The sequence below is a fragment of the Cheilinus undulatus genome, linkage group 22 (genome assembly GCF_018320785.1).
Source record: "Cheilinus undulatus linkage group 22, ASM1832078v1, whole genome shotgun sequence".
NCBI classification, from domain to species: domain Eukaryota; kingdom Metazoa; phylum Chordata; class Actinopteri; order Labriformes; family Labridae; genus Cheilinus; species Cheilinus undulatus.
In genome coordinates, this window is record NC_054886.1 from 25,421,981 (window position 1) to 25,440,903 (window position 18,923).

Here is an 18,923-nt window from a genome sequence, read left to right on the forward strand (position 1 = left end):
AGCCTCTGAGAGCTCATTCTTCCCATGTGCACTGAACTTCTGGTGGTTTTCATCGCTGCTTTTTGGTTTTGTTTGTGAGAAACAGTCGAAGCCTTTGAGTGTTACAGAAGAACAGTGAAAAAGAACTGGTGAGTCATTCTACAGTGTTTTTTGACATTTTTTTTCTTACTTTTAAATACAAAACTGCAGGATTGTTATTTAAGATGTGCAAGCTGATTCATGTGAATGTGAGTCACTGGGCGGGTCAGGATTGCTTTGTTAAAAGCCTTAAAATAGATCTGACTCCAAAGACTTATCTGACTTTTAATCTTCCTTCGCCTTATTTTTGGTCAACATATTCAGTATAAGGCAAATATCATAGCTTTATTTCATTTACATTTAACACAGTGGCAACCAGAATTTCAAACTTAAAGGATAATAGTAAAAATTAAGTTATACTGATAACATGTCAACAAGAACAGGCGCTGGTTAACAAGTACTGAGCACTTTTCAGTTACCAGAAATCACAAGCAAACTCTCACACATTATATTGTGCACAAATGTTAGACCTTGTAGGAGTTTGCTGGTATTTTTTATGGACTCGTTCCCCTCCTGAGCATCTGTCTCATTAATTATCAGGAGTTTTTTAACTATAATTATGCACAAGTGTGTTTTTTTTCCCAATCTGTCACAGTAAATGTTTTAGATCATGAAACAAATTTTAATATTAGACAAAGATAAGGAAAAAAAGACACACAAGCCTACCTAGTCCTATGTGAAAAAGGTGTTACCATCCTTATTTAAGCATGACTGAACCCTTAAATAGAACCTGCCTGATGAAGTGAAGTATGCTAAAAGATTTTAAAAAGCTACATATCATGTTTTGATCGAAAGAAATTAAAGAACAGATGAAAAACAAAATAATTTGCCAAAGTCCCGAAGCCATTTCTAAGGCTATAGGACTTAAGCGAACCATGGTGACAGCCATTATCCACAACTGAAGAAAACTGAAGGAACAGTGGCTAACCTTCCCAGGGGTGGCCAGCCAGCCAAATTTACTCTAAGAGTGCATTGACAACTCATCCAGGAGGTCACAAAAGAACCCAGAACAACATCTAAAGACCTGCAGGCCTCAGCTAACTCAGTTAAAGTAAGTGTTCATGAGAACAGTAAGAAAGAGACTTGGCAAAAATGACATCCGTTGGAGAGTTCCTAGGCAACAACAACTGCTGATCAAAAAGTACACAAAGGCTCGTCTCACGTTTGCCAAAAACATCCTGATGATCCCCAGACTTTGGAGAAATGAGAGCTGAACTTTTTGGAAGCCTGTTACATGTGGCGTAAAAGAACCACAGTATTTTGTATGAAAAAAATCATACCAACAGTCAAACATGATGTTGGTAGTGTGATAGTCTGGGACTGCTTGACACAGACGTGGAGGGGACCTCAAACTCAAGCGCTCTTCTGTTATGCAGCAGGACAGTGATCCCACACACACAAGCAAGTCAACCTATGAATGGCGTAAAAATGAAGGTGTTGGATTGGCCCAGGTAAAGTCCAGACTTAAATCCAAGTAAGATGCTTTGGCATGACCTTAAGTAGGCCTGGAAAACCCTCAAATGTTGCTTAATAAAAACAACTCTGCAAAGAAGAGTGGACCAAATTCCCAATGATGTGACTCAATGCCAGATAGCGAAAATTCTTGCTTGCAGGTCTTGCAGCGGGTGGCGCCACAGCTATTAGGTTTAGGAGGCAATTACTTTTACACATAGGACCATTATTTAGACACTGCTTTTTGTTTTGGCTTGGGGTTTTCTGTGTCATATTTCAAAATTTGTTTGAAGATCTGGAACATTTAAAACATGCAAAAAGAGAAAACTTTTTTCACTTCACTGTACCTAATTTAAGCAGTGATCCCCAATCACAACACTTTTCATTTTCTTTGCTTTTGGAATTGTATTATCCCGTCTGAGACAGAATAACTAGCTTCTTTTTAGCTCAGTCTGGTGTGTAAACTAGTGCCATAAAGCTGTACATACTTCTGTATGCTAGAGAATAATGACCTGCTGCGAAAGTTACATAGTACTGTAATCAGACCAGGGCACTCTGTGGAACACAGGAAAACACAGTTAACTGTTAATGTACATTAAAATGGAGATTGCATCGTTAAAAGTCATGCTTGCAACAACTATAGAATCAGTTTTTGTAGCTACATATATTATGTAAATAGACTGAAAGAAGTTTCTCCCACAGAGTTCATGATGTTATCCTTAAGCTTCCTCGCCTCATTGCCGGAGGATCACTTTCAGTGCTCCATCTGTCTGAGTGTCTTCAGCGACCCGGTCACCACCCCATGTGGCCACAACTTCTGCAAGACCTGCCTGAGCGATCACTGGGACAAAAGCGACACATGCCACTGCCCCATGTGTAATAAAAGATTCTACATAAGACCTGAGATCTCCACAAATGAGGTCATCGAGGAGATTTCTACCGAAATAAAGCGGCGGAAACTTGAAATGCCCGAGAGTGACACTGCACCGTGGCAGGTGAAGTGTGACGTTTGCACGGAGACCAAATTCAAGGCTTCGAAGTCATGTCTTGTTTGTTGGACATCGTACTGCGAAGCCCACCTGGAACCTCACCACAGAGTCCCTGCCCTGATGAGACACAAGCTGATCGACCCGGTGGAGAACCTGGAGGAGAGGAAGTGTGAGAAGCACGACAGACTTCTGGAGCTTTTCTGCAGGGATGAGCAGGTGTTTATCTGTCTGCTGTGCAGTGAGACCGACCATAAAGACCACGAGACGGTTCCTGTTGAAGAAGAAGCAGCTCAGCAGAAAGTAAGTCTCATACGTTCTTCTTATGAGACATGAAGAATGAGCTAAATCTCAACTAAAAGCCACTTTGTCACAAATATATTTTTTTCAGGAGGATATTGGGTCCAAACAGGCAAGGATTAAAATGATGAATGACGAAAGAGTGGAAAAGATAAAGGAATTTACAAACTCATCTGAAATAACCAAAGTAAGTCAGTTACAACATTTTATCTGTATATCAAAATGGACAATGCTTACCATCTCTGTTTGTTAACACTGTAAGCTGATGATGTGGTTTTATTCATGTCTATTAGGAGAAAGCTGAAAAAGAAATTGAAGACAGTGAAAAGCTCTTCAGTAATCTGATGACTCATGTACAAGAGACACAGACTAAACTGACAACGAATATCAAAGAGAAGCTGAGAAAATCACAGAAGAAAGACAGCGCCATGATCGAAGAGCTGCAAGCGGAAATCAATGAACTGCAGAAGACGTATTCTGAGCTGGAGGCGCTTTCGCAAAGTGACGACTCTTTTCAACTCCTGCAGGTTGGATTGTCAAGTTTACTTACCAATCTAAGTCTATAGTAATTTGCAAAAATACATTACATCCTTATGTGTGCACTTAGAACACAATTGTCATTTCACCAAAAAGCCATAAGTGTTTTTTTACGCAGATGATATATTTAAAATTTGGAAATATGTTTTGCTCTTCTCTCTAGGGTAACATGTAAAGACTTAAGGCCAATCAAATCACTATGTAGTAAATGAAAATCCAAACACAAACCAATTAGCATAGCTTAGCATGCTAAACAAGACATAAAGGAGAACTGCCCACTCAAATAAAATGATCTTACCACCACATGTAAAGCTTAATTTACAGCATTGTAGTCTAGGTTTGTGGTTTTCAAACTTTTATTCACCCAAGGCACACCTAAGGTTAAGCCAAAATCTCCAGGCACACCATATTTAAATCGATACAAAATAGACTTTTTAAATAATGTTACAGTCAAGGTGGCCTATAAGGGGGGATAAAGGGAAGAGCTTTCTGGGGCCCATCCGACTGAGGGATCATAGAGATAGCAAAAGTGGGCAAATAGTGGAAAAATAAAGTCAGAAATGGGCAAAAATGTCTTAAAGTGTCTTAAAAGGATTAAGTGTTGTGAAAAGGTGGTAAAAATGGGTTAAAAGTGATAAAAAGGCAAAACTGGGAAAAAAAAGTGGTGAGAAAAAGGCCAAAGTGGGCAAAAATTGGCAAGAAGGTGGCATAAATGGGTTGAAACTATCCAAAAGGTGGCAAAATAGATCACAAGTGGCAGAAAAGTGGAAAAAAATGGTTAATTCATAAGAGGTGGTAAAATGGAGTCAAAAGTGATGGGGAAAATGGCAAAAAATGGCCAAACAATAGCAAACTTGGGCGAAAAGTGGCAAAAAGGGAGCAAAAATGGGTTAAAAGTAGTAATAAGAAGTGGCAAAAATGGGTAGAAAAACTGGTTAACTTAGTTAAAAGTAGCATGAATTAATAATTTCAACCCCAATTCAACCCAATAATAGCTTGCCATGCTTTTCAGCTCTTAATGAGGTAACTGTTAGCCAGGATGCTAGCTCCAATGCTACCGATCCAACACACATGCACTTATATCATCAATAAATCCCAACTGGGGAGGTCCCATTCTCTGGGGTTTTTCAGGGGTCCAGATCTGTGGGCAGGCCTGGTTACAGTCCTTGCCATAAAGTTGAAGTAATAAAATATTGTACAAATTCCCACGGCACACCTAGACTTGCCTTAAGGCACACTAGTGTGCCTTGGCACACCATTTGAGAACCACTGGTCTTGGTCATAGATCTTAAGGCATTAAAACCATAGACTTGTCAGGCCCTGTGGTAGGGTTGATTTAGAGAGACTATGAGTGTCCCAGGTTTGTCTCAGACTAGCGACATGCCTGACTAGCTGATTAAGTGATTAAATGTTGTCAACTTTTCTTTGGCCCCAGAATTACAGGGCAGTTAAACAGATTTCTAACATTACAAACTGTTCTGAAAGTGTAACAAGCCCACCCAAAGCTAGACAGGACTGTAGCTCTGGTTAACAGGCCTCCTCTTCTCACTCTACTACATGGATTCAATCTACACAGTGAACAATTAGCATCATAGGAATAACACGATTTCTTTCATCAAGAAAATGTAGGTGAAGCTGTAGTTCACGCAAACTTCTAGTCGGCTGGTCTGAAACTGAGTAAGACTTTTTGCCACTGTCCACTGGCCTGTGCACCAAAAAGTCATAAAAGCATTAAATAGAAAAAAAACAAAAAAAAACCAAAACAAAAGTTAACACTATTTGGTTAGGGTTGGGCTGCCAGGCTTTGAAAACAGGTGGTTGAAAACAAATCAAGTGTGCTAGCTTTACAGTCTGCTTAGAGGAAAAAGCTCATCCTCCATGAAAACATTCAAACACAGCAAGTGTAGCTTGCATAGCTTTGTTAGCTTTAAGTTACATGGATAAAAGGGCTACCAGAGCTCACAAAGCAGCTACGTAGCTACATTATCAAAGTAAAGCTGATGCTGCTTAAGCTAACTTAGCTGTAGATAATATAGCTAAGTAATCAACTTAGCTACAAAGCTAATGCAGCTAAAGCTTAGCTCACAAAGCAGCTATGTTAACTAAATAGCTATGTTCACTTCAGCTAAGTTTTCTAAAACTTACATTGCTAAAGCTAACTTAGCTATAGATAACTGAGCTAAGTAGTTAATGTAGCTACATAGCTTTTGTAGCTAAAGCTTAGCTTGTGAAGCAGCTATGTTATCTACATAGCTATGTTAGCTCCAGCTACATTTGCTAAAGCTTACATTGCTAAAGCTAACTTAGTAACATTACATAGAATGTAAGCTTTAGCTAAAGCTTACAAAGCTAAGGAGATCCTCTGTAGCTTTTTTTTTATTTATGAAATGTTGCTTTGTCTGTAATGTTTGCATTACTGTTGTTTCATGACTGTAACTGCCAGACTTTGTTTATGAATAAAGTTTCATTCAGAATAAAATCTAAAAATGTGAAATATGTTGTACCAGCAAATTATGACACTTCCTTTCCATCAGAGATGTACAGTCTGCAGCCAGCCCCCTCTGAATTTTTTGGAAACTTGTCTGTAATGTTCACCCTAATCCAACAATAAACTGATTAGACTTTGGAGGTCATGGGGCAAAGTTCAAGGATAGGGTCAAATATTCCTCCTTTGTTTTCCCGCCCATTCTTGTAAAAATTATATTTAAGACTCCAGGAGTGACAGAGTGACAAACAGAACAGATGTCTACAGTTTGCTTAAAAATAGATCAGCTCCAGCTCAGTGTCACACATAATCTTGTGTTTGTGAATCATTTCAGACTTTACAGACCTTGAACACCATGTCAGCTACCAAGAACTGGTCTAATATCGGTGTGTACTCGGACCTGTGCGTGCAGACGGTGAGGAGAGCCATGACTCGTCTTGTCCACTATTTTCAATCAGAGCTGAAAGCTCTGACTGAGAAAGGTAAATATTTCCCTTTGTTTTTACATCAGCGCAGATTTCTGTTTGAGTCTCCTGTCTGATGTGTTGTGTTTTGAACTTACAGAATTGACCAAGATGAAACAATATAAAGGTAAGATAATGGATGCCTTCATTTTTTGTTCTTGACTTGGAGTATAAATATGAAGCTAAAGTAAATGTTTTCAGAGTCGGTGACATTCGATTCTGACACTGCTGGTTGCGGCCTTGTCGTGACTGAATTTGGAAAACGCTTGAAGTACTTCAGCAATGCCAGGGACTCTCCTTCTGATGACCTCTTCAAGTTTGACTGTCCCATGGTTTTGGGAAAGACAGGCTTCACATCTGGACGCCACTACTGGGAGGTCAGAGTGGGACTGAGAAACAACTGGGATATTGGAGTTGCAACAGCAACCGCGGACAGATCAGGAAAGAAAGCCCTGAGGAGAGAAAACGGCTTCTTTGCCATCGGAAAAAGGGGTTTCGATTATCAGGTTCATTGCACACCCTACACGGTTCTTAACCTGTGCCCCAGGCCGAGGGATATAGGAGTGTATTTGGATTACAATGAAGGCAGAGTCTCTTTCTTTGATGTGGACAGAAAGCAGCACATTTATTCTTTCACACAAGCATCATTCACTGGGAAGGTCTTCCCATACTTCTACCTGCACAGCAGAGCCAAGAAATCTGAGCCTTTGGTCATTTCCTCAATGGAAGATTGGGCGTCACTTGTTGCTCGCCTTCGTTCTGTCGAACAGGATAAAAAATAAGTCGCTGGAAGATGTGAGATTAAACATTGCAAGACCAAAATGGTTCATTTCAGATTAAGCTATAAAAATATACAGCATGTCCCCTGAGTTGCATTGTTCATTAAACTTGAGAGACAGATAAATATAAAATTATGATGCTTTAAATCTCCAGAAGGAACAAACCTGTTATTGAGTCATGCCCTTTGAGCCAAAAATGAGAGTGATCTGGCTGCAGACTGCCGCTCTGAGATATCTCTCTTGCAGACCACCACTGAGAGACACCATCAGAACAGGTGTGACGTAGTTTGCTGCTACAGCTTGTTTGCTGTTTTGAAAGTAGTTATGTGAATGTTGGCTTGCTTTCGCTATGTAGCTAAAGCTAACATAGTTTGGCTAGCTATGAAGTTAACATTGGTACATTAGCTAATATAGCTACATAAGCTAAAGTAGCTATGCTAGCTTTAGTAAATGTAGCATAAACTGATGTAGATAGCTTAGCTACGTAAGCTATCATAACCTCTTTAGCTTTAGCCATAGCTACATTAGCAGCAATAGTGTGTTTTTATGGAGGACAAGCTTTTGCCTGTAAGCAGGATGTTTCATTGGTCATATTAAATGTTTTGTAATTAGATTTTACAGGTCAGGTTAGTTACTTGGGCTGCACGGCAATGCAGTGGTTAGCGCTGTTGCCCCACAGCAAGAAGGTCCCTACCGGGAATTGAACCAGGTCGGGGAAGTGAACCAGAGACCTTGCGGAGTTTGCATGTTCTCCCTGTGCACTTGTGGGTTCTCTCCAGGTACTCCGGCTTCCTCCCACCACCAAAAACATGCTCATTAGGTTAACTGATGATGCTAAAATTGGCCATAGGTGTGAGTGTGAGCGTGCCTGGTTGTCTGTCTCTCTATGTCAGCCCTGTGATTGACTGGCAACCAGTCCAGGGTGTACCCTGCCTTTCGCCCAGTGACAGCTGGGATAGGCTCCAGCCCCCACGTGACCCCAAACAGGATAAGTGATAAGCAATTTAAAAAATCTATTATTAGCATTATTAGAACGCTGGCCTATCGCCCCAGCCTAACCTTAAAGAAGTTTAATATGATTATCATTAACTTAAAAAGATGTGTTTTTTTTGTTTGTTTTTTTTTAGAAAGGTTTCGCAGGTCTTCACGTCCTGACAGTGGTGAATTGTGGCAGTGGTCTGCAGAGCAGGTGCCTAGAGAGGCAGACTTCAGCCAGACTGTCCTGCCTTAAGTTGTCAAATGCTGTTCTCGTCATCCTCTGAAGTAAACTTAGACTGTTTAACTAAACCTGGCAATCAAGCTTGCTAATAATGGCAGCTTAACTGAGAAAAGAAAACACCTGTTTGATCCTTCTTTTACCTTTTTTGGTGTTGTTTTCTGAGGTTTGGAAATGCTCCACCAACCTTTGGTGCCTACTTGGACTATGAACTCTCACTTTAATGAATCCTTATCAGGAGAAGGTGTAATCAAACTTAACATGTTGTACCTGACTTTACAATGCTGTTATTTTTAGTCATAAGAATGTCTGTGGTACAGGGTTTTGGTAAATGTTTGCTGTATTAGAAAAACAAACTTCTCTGTATGTTTTTTTGTTGTCCTGTTTTTGGGCTGTGGCTGAAATCATGTAAATAAACTTTTCCACCTGTTTTATCAGTTGTGTTTGTTTAAAAGCATCCAGGAAATGACAGTCTGAAGGGACCGCCCTCTTTCCTAGCAGTCATAGGTGTGTCTTTATGTGTCCAGAGGAGGAAACGACAAATATTTAAACACTGTCAGTGCCTCTTAAGGACACGTGGATGCAGAACTACAGTGAAAGGTGAGGGTTTTTTTTTTCTTTCATGGTGTGATATACAAAGAGTTTTGATTATTTCAGTAGAATCAGAGCTGATAAACAAATGATTTAATATACATTCACAGTTAATGTTATTTATGGTGTTATGGGTTTACTTTTAACAGCCTCATGAGTGACATGCCACAGCAACACTTTTACACTACATGCTTCAGAAAAATGTTGGATTCTGGTTGGCTGAGTTTTTGCAATGTTTCACATATGCCACATAGTTCTGGTGTAGTAGCTTTAGCACCACCCATGTCAATATTTGTCTATGATAAATGTTAGCAGCGTGCTCTGCATTTTACATTTGGCCATCGAAGCTAACCTACTGCAATTTAACCACCACATGTCAAACTCATTATAAAGTCAGACCACAGTGACAGACGTTCTTTAATCCCTCTGTCGATAAGGTTAAGGTTATATTAACTGCTTACTGTCATTTTCAATGCTTTGAATTACAGACCTCATTAATTTTTTCTCAATTATTGCCATTATTATTACTGACATGAATGTAGACCAGGGTTGTCCAATGTTTTTCCACTCTGGGCCACATACAGATATGGACGGTGGGGCCACTTTCATATGCCTAACAGAAGTTAATAAGACCAGTCTGATGTAGGTAAATATAATCTTTTTGATTGGGCATGTTAAAATGGCTATTTAATGGCTGAAAGGCAAATAACTAATCATTTTAAGGAGTTTGAGGTGACCAATCAGTTTTCAGGGGGCCCTGGTCATACCACTGGCTCTGTCCCTGGAACGTCATTAGTGCTGCTATTTGCTGTCGTGATCTATCGGGGTGTTGTAAATCAAGATATTGTTATTATTTTAGTTGCCAATATATCTACCATTTATGGTGTGGTCTCAATTTTGTCATGAAGAAAAAAAAACATGAACAAATTCATCTTGTCAAAATGTTTGTTTACAGAATTAGCATGGTAGCACTGCTTTTTGCTGAAATTAAGAGGAACAATGTAGTCTAGTACAAGCTTCATGCTCTAATGCAGACCATATTTCATTTCAAGACAAGAATGTGTTGAGGGCCAGTCAAAAATGGCTCACGGGCCGCATTGGGCCCCCAGGCCCCCCTGATGTAGACCATTGAGTACAATAATTATTAATCAAAATCTGTTAATGTGAATGTCAGGGCTTTTTAGTCAGGGAACCCAAAGTTCCTTTATATAGGGCTTGGCATCCAACATCCCTGTGCAGTGCATTATGGGCTTTGTTTGGGTCGGAACCAGTCAGAACCACCATATTGACAGGCTACCAGTTGTACCAGACTACTTAAGGCTAGGTTGACACTGCGGGCCTTAATGATCAATTCTGATCTTTTCTCAGAACTGATTTTTGTTTGGCTGCTAACACTGCAGTCAAATTCCTAAAGATCAGATAAATATCTGATTTAGAAGCACATAGGAGAGTGGCCTGAATCTGACTCGAAAAGATCAGATTCAATGTGACTTGTGCTGTTTATACAGAAAAAATTAGATATAAGTCACAAATGAGCAATAAATAAATAAATAAAAATTAGATTTGGGTCACATTTAACTGTAGTGTGAACATGGCCAATGTAGCCTGAATCTGTTATGGAAAGATCAGATTTGATGTGACTTGAAAAACAAAAAAACAGATATAAGTCACGGATGTACAGAGCCCCTTAAGGGACAAAGAAGAAAAAGAAATGGGAGAAATTTTCAGATGAGCAAAAAAAAATAAAAAATAAAAAATAAAATAAAATAAAATCAGATTGGGGTCACTTTTACCTGCAGTGTGTATGTAGCCAGTGTGGGCTGAACTTGACTCTAAAAAATTTGATGACTTTTCCTAAAGCAATCCAAAACACAAAAACATCAAGGTATTTCAAAAATTATACGTTTGTGTAGGTGCAACAGCGTTTTGTACACTGAGGCTATTTGTGTCAAATTTGACCCAAATCTAATTCTGATGGATTTTAGATCTACTGGTGTGGGTCAAATCAAGGAAAATCTTGGTTTTAGGGGATCTTGAAACTGTGAAACTGACAGGCCATGTTTGTGTGTATTTCTAATGGGACAGTGGTGACAGAGTTTAAGGGGGACACACACCTGCTGGTCTTTGAAGGGGGTATCGGGGAATCTTGAAACCATTAAATAGTAAAACAGCATAGGACTGATCGTATATGGAGAACAGAAGTCATCCAGAGGTCAGAGGGTGCCAGGGTTGCAATGATTAAACGTGGTGATATCATAATTTACAGCAATTTCACAATGTTCATACCATTAAAACAATAAAATTTACATTTAAATTATGATGCTTATTATGGTTTTATGTCTGATGTAAAACTGGACATGCAACTTTGTTATAGTAGATGTTTTACTCCAAAAACGAGTGCAGTAAAACTTAAAAAATACACTCTCCCTGCTCCCTGACATACTTATTTAGGATTAATCAAACATTTATTAATGTGACATTGGCCGTGTAGACATTGTAAATAGATCTGTAAAATAAAAGGCCCATGATTACACTCAAGCTGCTCTGCTGGACTCCCCCTCAAGTTGGTATGTTCCAGCCACAGAATGTCTGGACTGCTCCCCCCACGCTCTGTTCCAGTTAGTCTAGTCCAACTCAGATGAGTTTGCCACTTAAGAACAGCGAGAGAGAAGCTGAGACACTGTGAAGTTCTGTCACATTTTTAGTCTTAGAAGAGGGGGCTTTATGGTGTGTGTACTTCCTTCGTTTGTGTCCATCAAAATGTAAGTATGTTTACTGATAATTAGCATGGTTTGTTGTATTTTACTGTTTATAGAGTTAAGTTTGATGCCTTTGATTCCCAGAGGACTAACTGAGAGAACGTGTGCTGTTAGTTTCAGTTTCATTTGTGATGTTTCTATTTGCTTTTTTCTCTCCCTAAAGTCCCTTATAGTGCCTTTGTGTGAAATACAGGCATGTAGAGTTGGAAAAAACATTCTAATTTGCTACTTTAATCACCATTTAATTGCCTGCTCTGGTTGAGAGCCATTCTTGTAATCTAGGGATGAGCATTTGGTCTTACAGTTTTATTCTGTAGTAGTTTTGGGCACAGCAGTCTTGGTATCAATATCAAGCAACACAAGGAGTGATGTAAAACTCGGTTTAAGTCATTTTTTATTCAACTGTTAAAGGATCCTTATATTAAAGACAGCAAAGTACTGTAAAGTAAATGTTTGCTCACACATCTTTATTTTCTGTGCAGATGTACTGCAATCAACAACCACTGGATTACACTATGATCTGTGCATGCTAAAGCAACACCAGCCAGGAACCACAGGTGTGCGCACACACAAAAAGAAGGCCAACAATCCACTTAAGCCAATGTCTGAGCATGATCAGTGCTGCATCTGTCTGGATCAGCTCCGTAGACCTGCATCCCTCCCTTGTGGACACCGCTTCTGCCTTGGCTGTATCGGTGAATTCTGGAGGATCCATGGAGCTTATCTGTGCCCCCTCTGCAAGGCCTCGTACTCCACCAGACCCCAACTTCAAATGGACAAAACTCTGCACACCCTAAGCGAGGATATAGAGGATGCAACCCGGCCTTTCAAATCTGGAGAGGTTCTCTGCGATTTCTGCCAAGCAAAGCGCAGGGCAGTCAAATCCTGCCTTGTGTGCATGGCGTCATTTTGTGCCAGTCATCTGGAGCCTCATTACAAGGATGAAGATCTTGGGCACCATCATCTGATCAGTGTGGTGAAGAACATGGAAGACTCTGTTTGTGGAGTGCATGGGAAGCAGTTAAGCCGATTCTGCAGGAGTGATCAGACATGTATTTGTGCCATGTGTGCCCAGACAGAGCACAGGGGTCATCACATCATTTCTATCCACAGGGAGGCGACAAAGAAGAAGGTAAAGGCTGAGAGCATCATGATTTTTAGTTTAGTTATTTTTGTGTCACTCTATGGATAGCACAAAATCAGCAAAAACCTGAAAAACCTCAACTTGAAGGAGAACGATTTATCAGCAGAAATAAACCATAGCTTCACTGTAAATGGGCCAGATGTTACAAAAAACATATATTGTGCTTTCACCAAAACAATTTCTTATAGAAACTAATTTTGAATGAACATAAACATATTTTGGCCAGATCTGGCCCACACAAAACTTCCTATAACCAAAACCAGGCCTGGCTCACAATATTTGGGCCACATCTGAATTACATAACATTAGCCAAAACCCAAGCCAGGTCCAGCCCACAACATAAGGCCAAATCTGGTCCTCATATTGTTGCTTTAACCACAGACATTTCTGGAAAATTACTTTTTGTTCACATCAGGCCCACATAACATTTGCCATAACCCAAATGAAGTCAGTCTTACAACATTTGGGCCTCATCTGGGTCAACAACAATTCATCAAAAGAAGCCAGGTCTAGCTTTCATCACACTTGTAGTAGCCCAAACCAGGTCAGACCTGTAATATATGGGCCACATCTGGTTCACATAATCATTGCCATATCCTAAGTGAGGCCTTTCTTGAACAATCTGGGCCACATGTGGCTCATACAACATTTGCTGGAACTCAGCTCAGGTGAGGCTTGCATCTTTTGGGTCGCATCTGACCCACACCGCACCTTCTATATGGGCCACATCTGGTTCACACATCTGTAAAACAAGAAAGGTTTGTCTTGCAACATTTAAGCCACATATGCTGTTACCAAAGCCAGGTCTGGCAAATGATATTTTGGCAACATCTGGTCCATGTAATAATTGCCATAACTCAAGCCAAGCCAACACTTACTGGAACTCATATCAGGTTAGCTTTAATCTGTTGTGCCACATCCTGCCCAAATGGCAATTCCAATTAACAAAGCCAGACCTGGCGCACAACATTTGGGATACTTTTTGTTTATGACGCTATAATCCAAGAAAGGTCTATCTTGCAACATTTCAGCCACATATGACTCATAACACTTGCTGTAAACTAAGATGCAACATTTCACCTACATCTGGTCCACATAACCCTTGCTGTGATCTAAGAAAGGTTGGACTCAATACTTGTTGGCTTGCAACACTTCTGCCACATCTGGCCCGCAAAATTCATGCTGTAATACAAGTCAGTCAAATTGCAAGGGGGCCACATCTGCCCCACACAACATCTGCTATAAGCAAAACAAGGCAAGGCTTGCAATATTTGATCAAATCTGGCAAGCCTTGCCTTGTTTACACGGCAACGTTTTGCTTCGTTTTCCATTTTCGTTTCCCAAAAGTTCCACATTTACACTTCAACATTTTGAAAACAATCTCCATCTACATGAGAACGCAGGAAACAGAAAAATGCCTTGTAAGGTGATTTACCACATAAAACTGTCTCTACAACAAGGACTGTTTTTCATGTGTTTTTGATAATATGTAACATTTTTTATCATACACGTGTGCATGAGAGTAATTCATCACTAAATCCTCCTCCTCATCACCATCTTAGCGGCAGCAAAATTTTACGGCACATATAAACACAAAAATGAATTGCAAGACCAGTGTTATTAGAACGAAATACTGTTAAGACTGTTTGATTTTCCAGGGACAAACTTTTCTCCTAAAGCCTTTGATTTCTTGTGGATTTCTCCAAAAGTGCAGCGCTTCCTGCTTTTAGCACAGAAAAAGAATGATAGCCTTTCCAGAACAATATTTCTACTTCCCTTTTTTCAATTTTATCTGCTTCTTGGAAGTGATTAACTATCTTTTTTAACTAAACACAGAAGCTCTAATCCTGTCTCCTCCATCAGCTGTACATTGATATGTAGCTGGTGGAGGAGGAGACAGGGGAGTCACAATACAATAACTTTATTTATCCCCGAAGGGAAATTCAATAAGTTATTAAAACTTAAAGAAAAAAAGATAAAGTCTAAATCATTTCCAAGAAGCAGACATATAGGAAAATAGAAATATTATTGTAAAAAAAGGCTCCAGCTGCGGCACACTTTATGAGAAAATCCACGAGAAATAAAAGGTTGTAGGAGCTGAATTTGTCTGTGGGGAATGAATTATTCTCAGCAGATATCTACATTATATCAAGACTGATCTAGCAAAGCATTTTGTGTTAATATGAGCCGTGAAATATCTCTGCCTCACTACGATGTTGATGACGGTGATTATCATGATGATCGATAAACAAAGTAATTACTTCCAAAATTAATAGCATGACTTTATCTAAAGAAACTGGCACTGATAGCCCTCTAAACAAGAATAATGCGTCCCCTTTTCTAAATCCAGTTGTCTGTGTTATGACAAGCAGTAAACTACATCACATCTCGGCTGGGTCCAGTGTGCTGCAACACTCGTGCTTGACAGCTGATTGCAGCCAACTTGCGTTTTCAGGCACCAAAACGCTGTTGCCGTGTAAACGGACAGCCAAAATGCAACAAAACTTTTGCGTTTTCACTCAAAAAGTTGCATGTAAACGGGGCATAAGTCTTGCAGTGAATCAACATTTTGGCCACATCTGGTCCACATACACCTTACTGTAACCCAAACTGGGTCCTGCTCATAAGATCTAGACCCACGTCTGGCCAATCTAATGTTTACTAGAACTCAGTTAAGGTTCTGTTTGCATCATCTGGGCCGCAATTGACCCTCACAACACTTGCCATAACTTAAGCCAGGTCCAGATTGCAACATTTGGACCTTACCTGGCCAACCCTTTCTTTACTGGGAGCTAAGTCAGGCATGGATGGCATCATTTGGGCCACATCTGGCCCACATAACTCTAACCCTAGCCAGGTTTGGCTAACAACATTTTGACCACAACTAGCCATCAAAATGCCTTCAGTAAACCACATCAGGTTTGAAATATGTTATTTGAACCATGTCTTATCATTATAGCCCCTGCTGTGACCCAAGCCAGGTCCAGTTTGCAACATTTAAGGCCACATCTGGCTAATTTTACACATGCTGGAATCCAGGTCAGGTTCAGCTTGCATCATTTGGACCAACTGGTCATAACAAAACTTGCCATAACCAAAGCCATGTCTGGCTTGCACACTTCAGGCTGCACCTAGCCCAAAAAACACTTGTTGTTACCCAAGACAGGTTTTGTTTACAACATCTGGGTCACATCTGGCCAACACAATGGTCTATAACCCCAACCAGGTCTGGTTATGATAATTAGGACACATCTGGTACGGCAGTGGTGCAGTTTCTGAGGTTGAACACTTAAATGAAAATGCAATAAATAAACATAAAAAACATTGTATTTTTAATGTAACATTAGGTCTTATTTTTCATCTTTCCACAGGTTAAACTTAGACTGAGAAGGATCCAACTCCAGCAAGCAATTCAAGAGAGAGTAAACAAAGTTGAGAAAACCAAGCAGTCTTCAGACATTAGTGAGGAAAATCCCAAAGAAGCAAGGGCAAAAAATAAAGAGCTCATCATACAGCTGGAGGAGGAAATCTCAGAACTTCAGCTGAGGTACACGGAACTGGAGCAGCTCTCGCAAACTGAAGACAACCTCCGCTTTCTCCAGGTCTGCTTCATGGTCCAAAGTCAAAAATGACTCCAGGAAACCACCTGTTTCTTTTTGTATTTGTGATATTAAACAAACCTCTTTCTTTTCCTTACAGAGATTTCTGCACAGATCCTCAACATAATCATGGACAAAGGTTGTTAACATTTCACCATCAAGAGAACCAGAACCAGACAAACTGGAGCCAAAGCTTGAATCCCACAACCCTGACTGATCTGTTGAGGCACAAAGACATTACAGTCCAATCTGAAAAAGCAAAAGCGTCAGGAAAAGTAGGAGGTCTTAATGAGGACTATGGCATCCAATACTGAGACTTTACTCTTAGAGAATTGGAACCATAAATGACACAAAGTCTATTTGTGGGATAGACACCATCTGCTGCCAAAACCCAGGATGGAACCAGGGACCTTTAGATCTTCAGTCTACCTCACTCTCATCTGAGCTATTTTTGCACAATGGTTTTGGAGTCCTATTTGAAAAAAGGAGTTTGAAAGGGAGTCTAGAAAAAATTAGAGGCCTTATTGAAGAAAATTCAATAAGACCACTCCAAGACAGAGTGGTGCAGGACTGAGAGGCGAAAGCGAGTTACCACAGTAGCACTTCCGGTTCCCTCGTCTGAAAGTTTATGGGATTTTTGAGTGAGTTTTTGGTTAAATGCCAGACTTATTTGCAGTAATGATCTAAAAACCCACTGAGAATCCCATAGGCTTCCAGGTTTTGCCTACAAAAACCGCTCTATTATCAGGCTTGCCATCGACTAGCTGGCAGGTACGTTAGCACCCAAAGGATGTGAAAAGGGAGGGGCTTCCTTCTACCACATCTGGCATTTCAGTCAGTTCTTAACAAACATGGCTGAGCTCAACTACAATGAGAGGATTTCTGATTTGTATCTGCTGTGGAAAGTAGCGGCAGTATTAGAAAGTGACAGACACTGGGTTCGGGTTATCTGGCGTGGTCTTAAAGTGGTTCTATTCTTATTTATCAAACAGAAACAGTTCTATGTCTCTGCAAACAATCATACCTCATCATGCTTCCATTATCATGTATGGTGTACCCAAGAGGTCAGTTTTGGGACCATTTTTATCTTCTTTGTATTTTCTTTAACTGAGGTACATTATTGAAAACATGGCGTTCCTTTTCATATTTATGCAGATGACACTCAGCTATACATATGAGTTAATCCATCAGACCAGAGCATCCTGAAAATTTGCTGTGACGATGTGAAGAGCTGGATGTCATGTCAACTTTTTACAATTAAATGATGACAAAACTGACACTGGATCCCAGCTCATCACAGAGGAAGTGCTGCCATCTGCTGGTTCCTTTTTTAATAAAATAAGGCATGTTGCAAAAAATCTAGTAGTGTGGTTTGATAGCATTTTAACTTTTGAAAAACTTTTACTAAATATGTGCAATTCTGTTTTTATCATCTGAGAAATGTCTCAAAATATCAGCTTGAATTCTTAAAGACACAGACACTTTTACATGCTTTTATATCCCCACACCTAGATTACTGCAGCAGCCTTTTTACTAGCCTGAGCCAAAAAGATATTTACCGCCTGCAGATGGTTCAAAAATTAGCAGCCAGGCTTTTAACTAAAACTAGAAGATCTGAGCACACTACTCCGATTTTATCCTCTCTACACTGGCCCCCAGTGTGTTTCAGAATCAATTTTAACATTTTACTTATAAAGCTCCTAATGGCCTAGCCGTTCCAGGGGCCCAGCTGAAAACGGGTCAGTGCCACGAGGCTCTGGAACACCCTGCCTGAGGAAATCCATTTGGCCCAATCAGTGACTTCTTTTAGATCTCTTCTGCTTTTATCAAAGAGTCTTTCCTGATTTGACTTGAGTTTTACCTAATTTTATATGAGCACAACAACGTTTTGATCTTTTTATCTGTGCCCACTTTGCTGCCTGATTTTATTGGTGTTTTATCTGCGTTGTTATCTCTGTTGATTGTGAAGCACTTTGCAACTCTGTTTTGAAAAGGGATCTATAAATAAAGATGATGATGATTATTATTAAATGCTTTCACACAGCTCTTTTTTATTCCTGCACCAGTAGAACAGGCTTGCTGTATCGTATGGCTCAGGGTAGCCACAGACAGACACCACAAGCTTCTCTCCATGTCTTGTTTGTATTCATCACAGCCGGCATCACAGCACAAGTCATTCACTTACGTTCCAATTTTTCAACTCTCACGAAAAAGCAAATCAAGTCAACCGGACTTTTAATGCAGCAGGAATTTGCCTAACCTGCATGAATTACTTGCGTGATTCACGTTACAAATGTGCTGCATTTGCATCACCCAAGTCAAATTCGCGTCTTTACATTGACTTTACATATAATTTTGCTTACATCTAGTGTGAACACAACATATTGCTCTCCAAACTGAGTTCTTTTGGCAAAAAGTCAACGGAGAAAAGATAATTTTGCAAAGAAAGAGTCTTGAAAAAATGGAAGGTCTTGAACACGTTGAACACTTTGGCACCCAGTACTCAGATTTTGCTAATGGAGGCATTCCTTTA

The 18,923-nt window shown here is 40.0% G+C and overlaps 2 protein-coding genes across 2 annotated transcripts; both read left to right on the top strand.

The window, feature by feature from the left end:
• Positions 1 to 19: 19 nt before the first annotated feature.
• Positions 20 to 7,897, top strand: LOC121504142 (zinc finger protein RFP-like). Its single transcript, XM_041778775.1, has 7 exons — positions 20 to 128; positions 2,233 to 2,819; positions 2,908 to 3,003; positions 3,110 to 3,343; positions 6,173 to 6,320; positions 6,403 to 6,429; positions 6,504 to 7,897. Exons 2-7 carry the CDS (start codon positions 2,238 to 2,240, stop codon positions 7,082 to 7,084), a joined length of 1,668 nt encoding a protein of 555 aa, XP_041634709.1. The 5' UTR covers positions 20 to 128; positions 2,233 to 2,237; the 3' UTR covers positions 7,085 to 7,897.
• A 3,637-nt stretch (positions 7,898 to 11,534) lies between these two features.
• On the top strand, positions 11,535 to 18,425 carry LOC121504542 (E3 ubiquitin/ISG15 ligase TRIM25-like). The gene is made up of 4 exons (XM_041779412.1): positions 11,535 to 11,650; positions 12,130 to 12,779; positions 16,163 to 16,393; positions 16,491 to 18,425. The coding sequence occupies exons 2-4, from the start codon at positions 12,174 to 12,176 to the stop codon at positions 16,515 to 16,517; spliced, it is 864 nt and encodes a 287-aa protein (XP_041635346.1). The 5' UTR covers positions 11,535 to 11,650; positions 12,130 to 12,173; the 3' UTR covers positions 16,518 to 18,425.
• Positions 18,426 to 18,923: the final 498 nt, after the last annotated feature.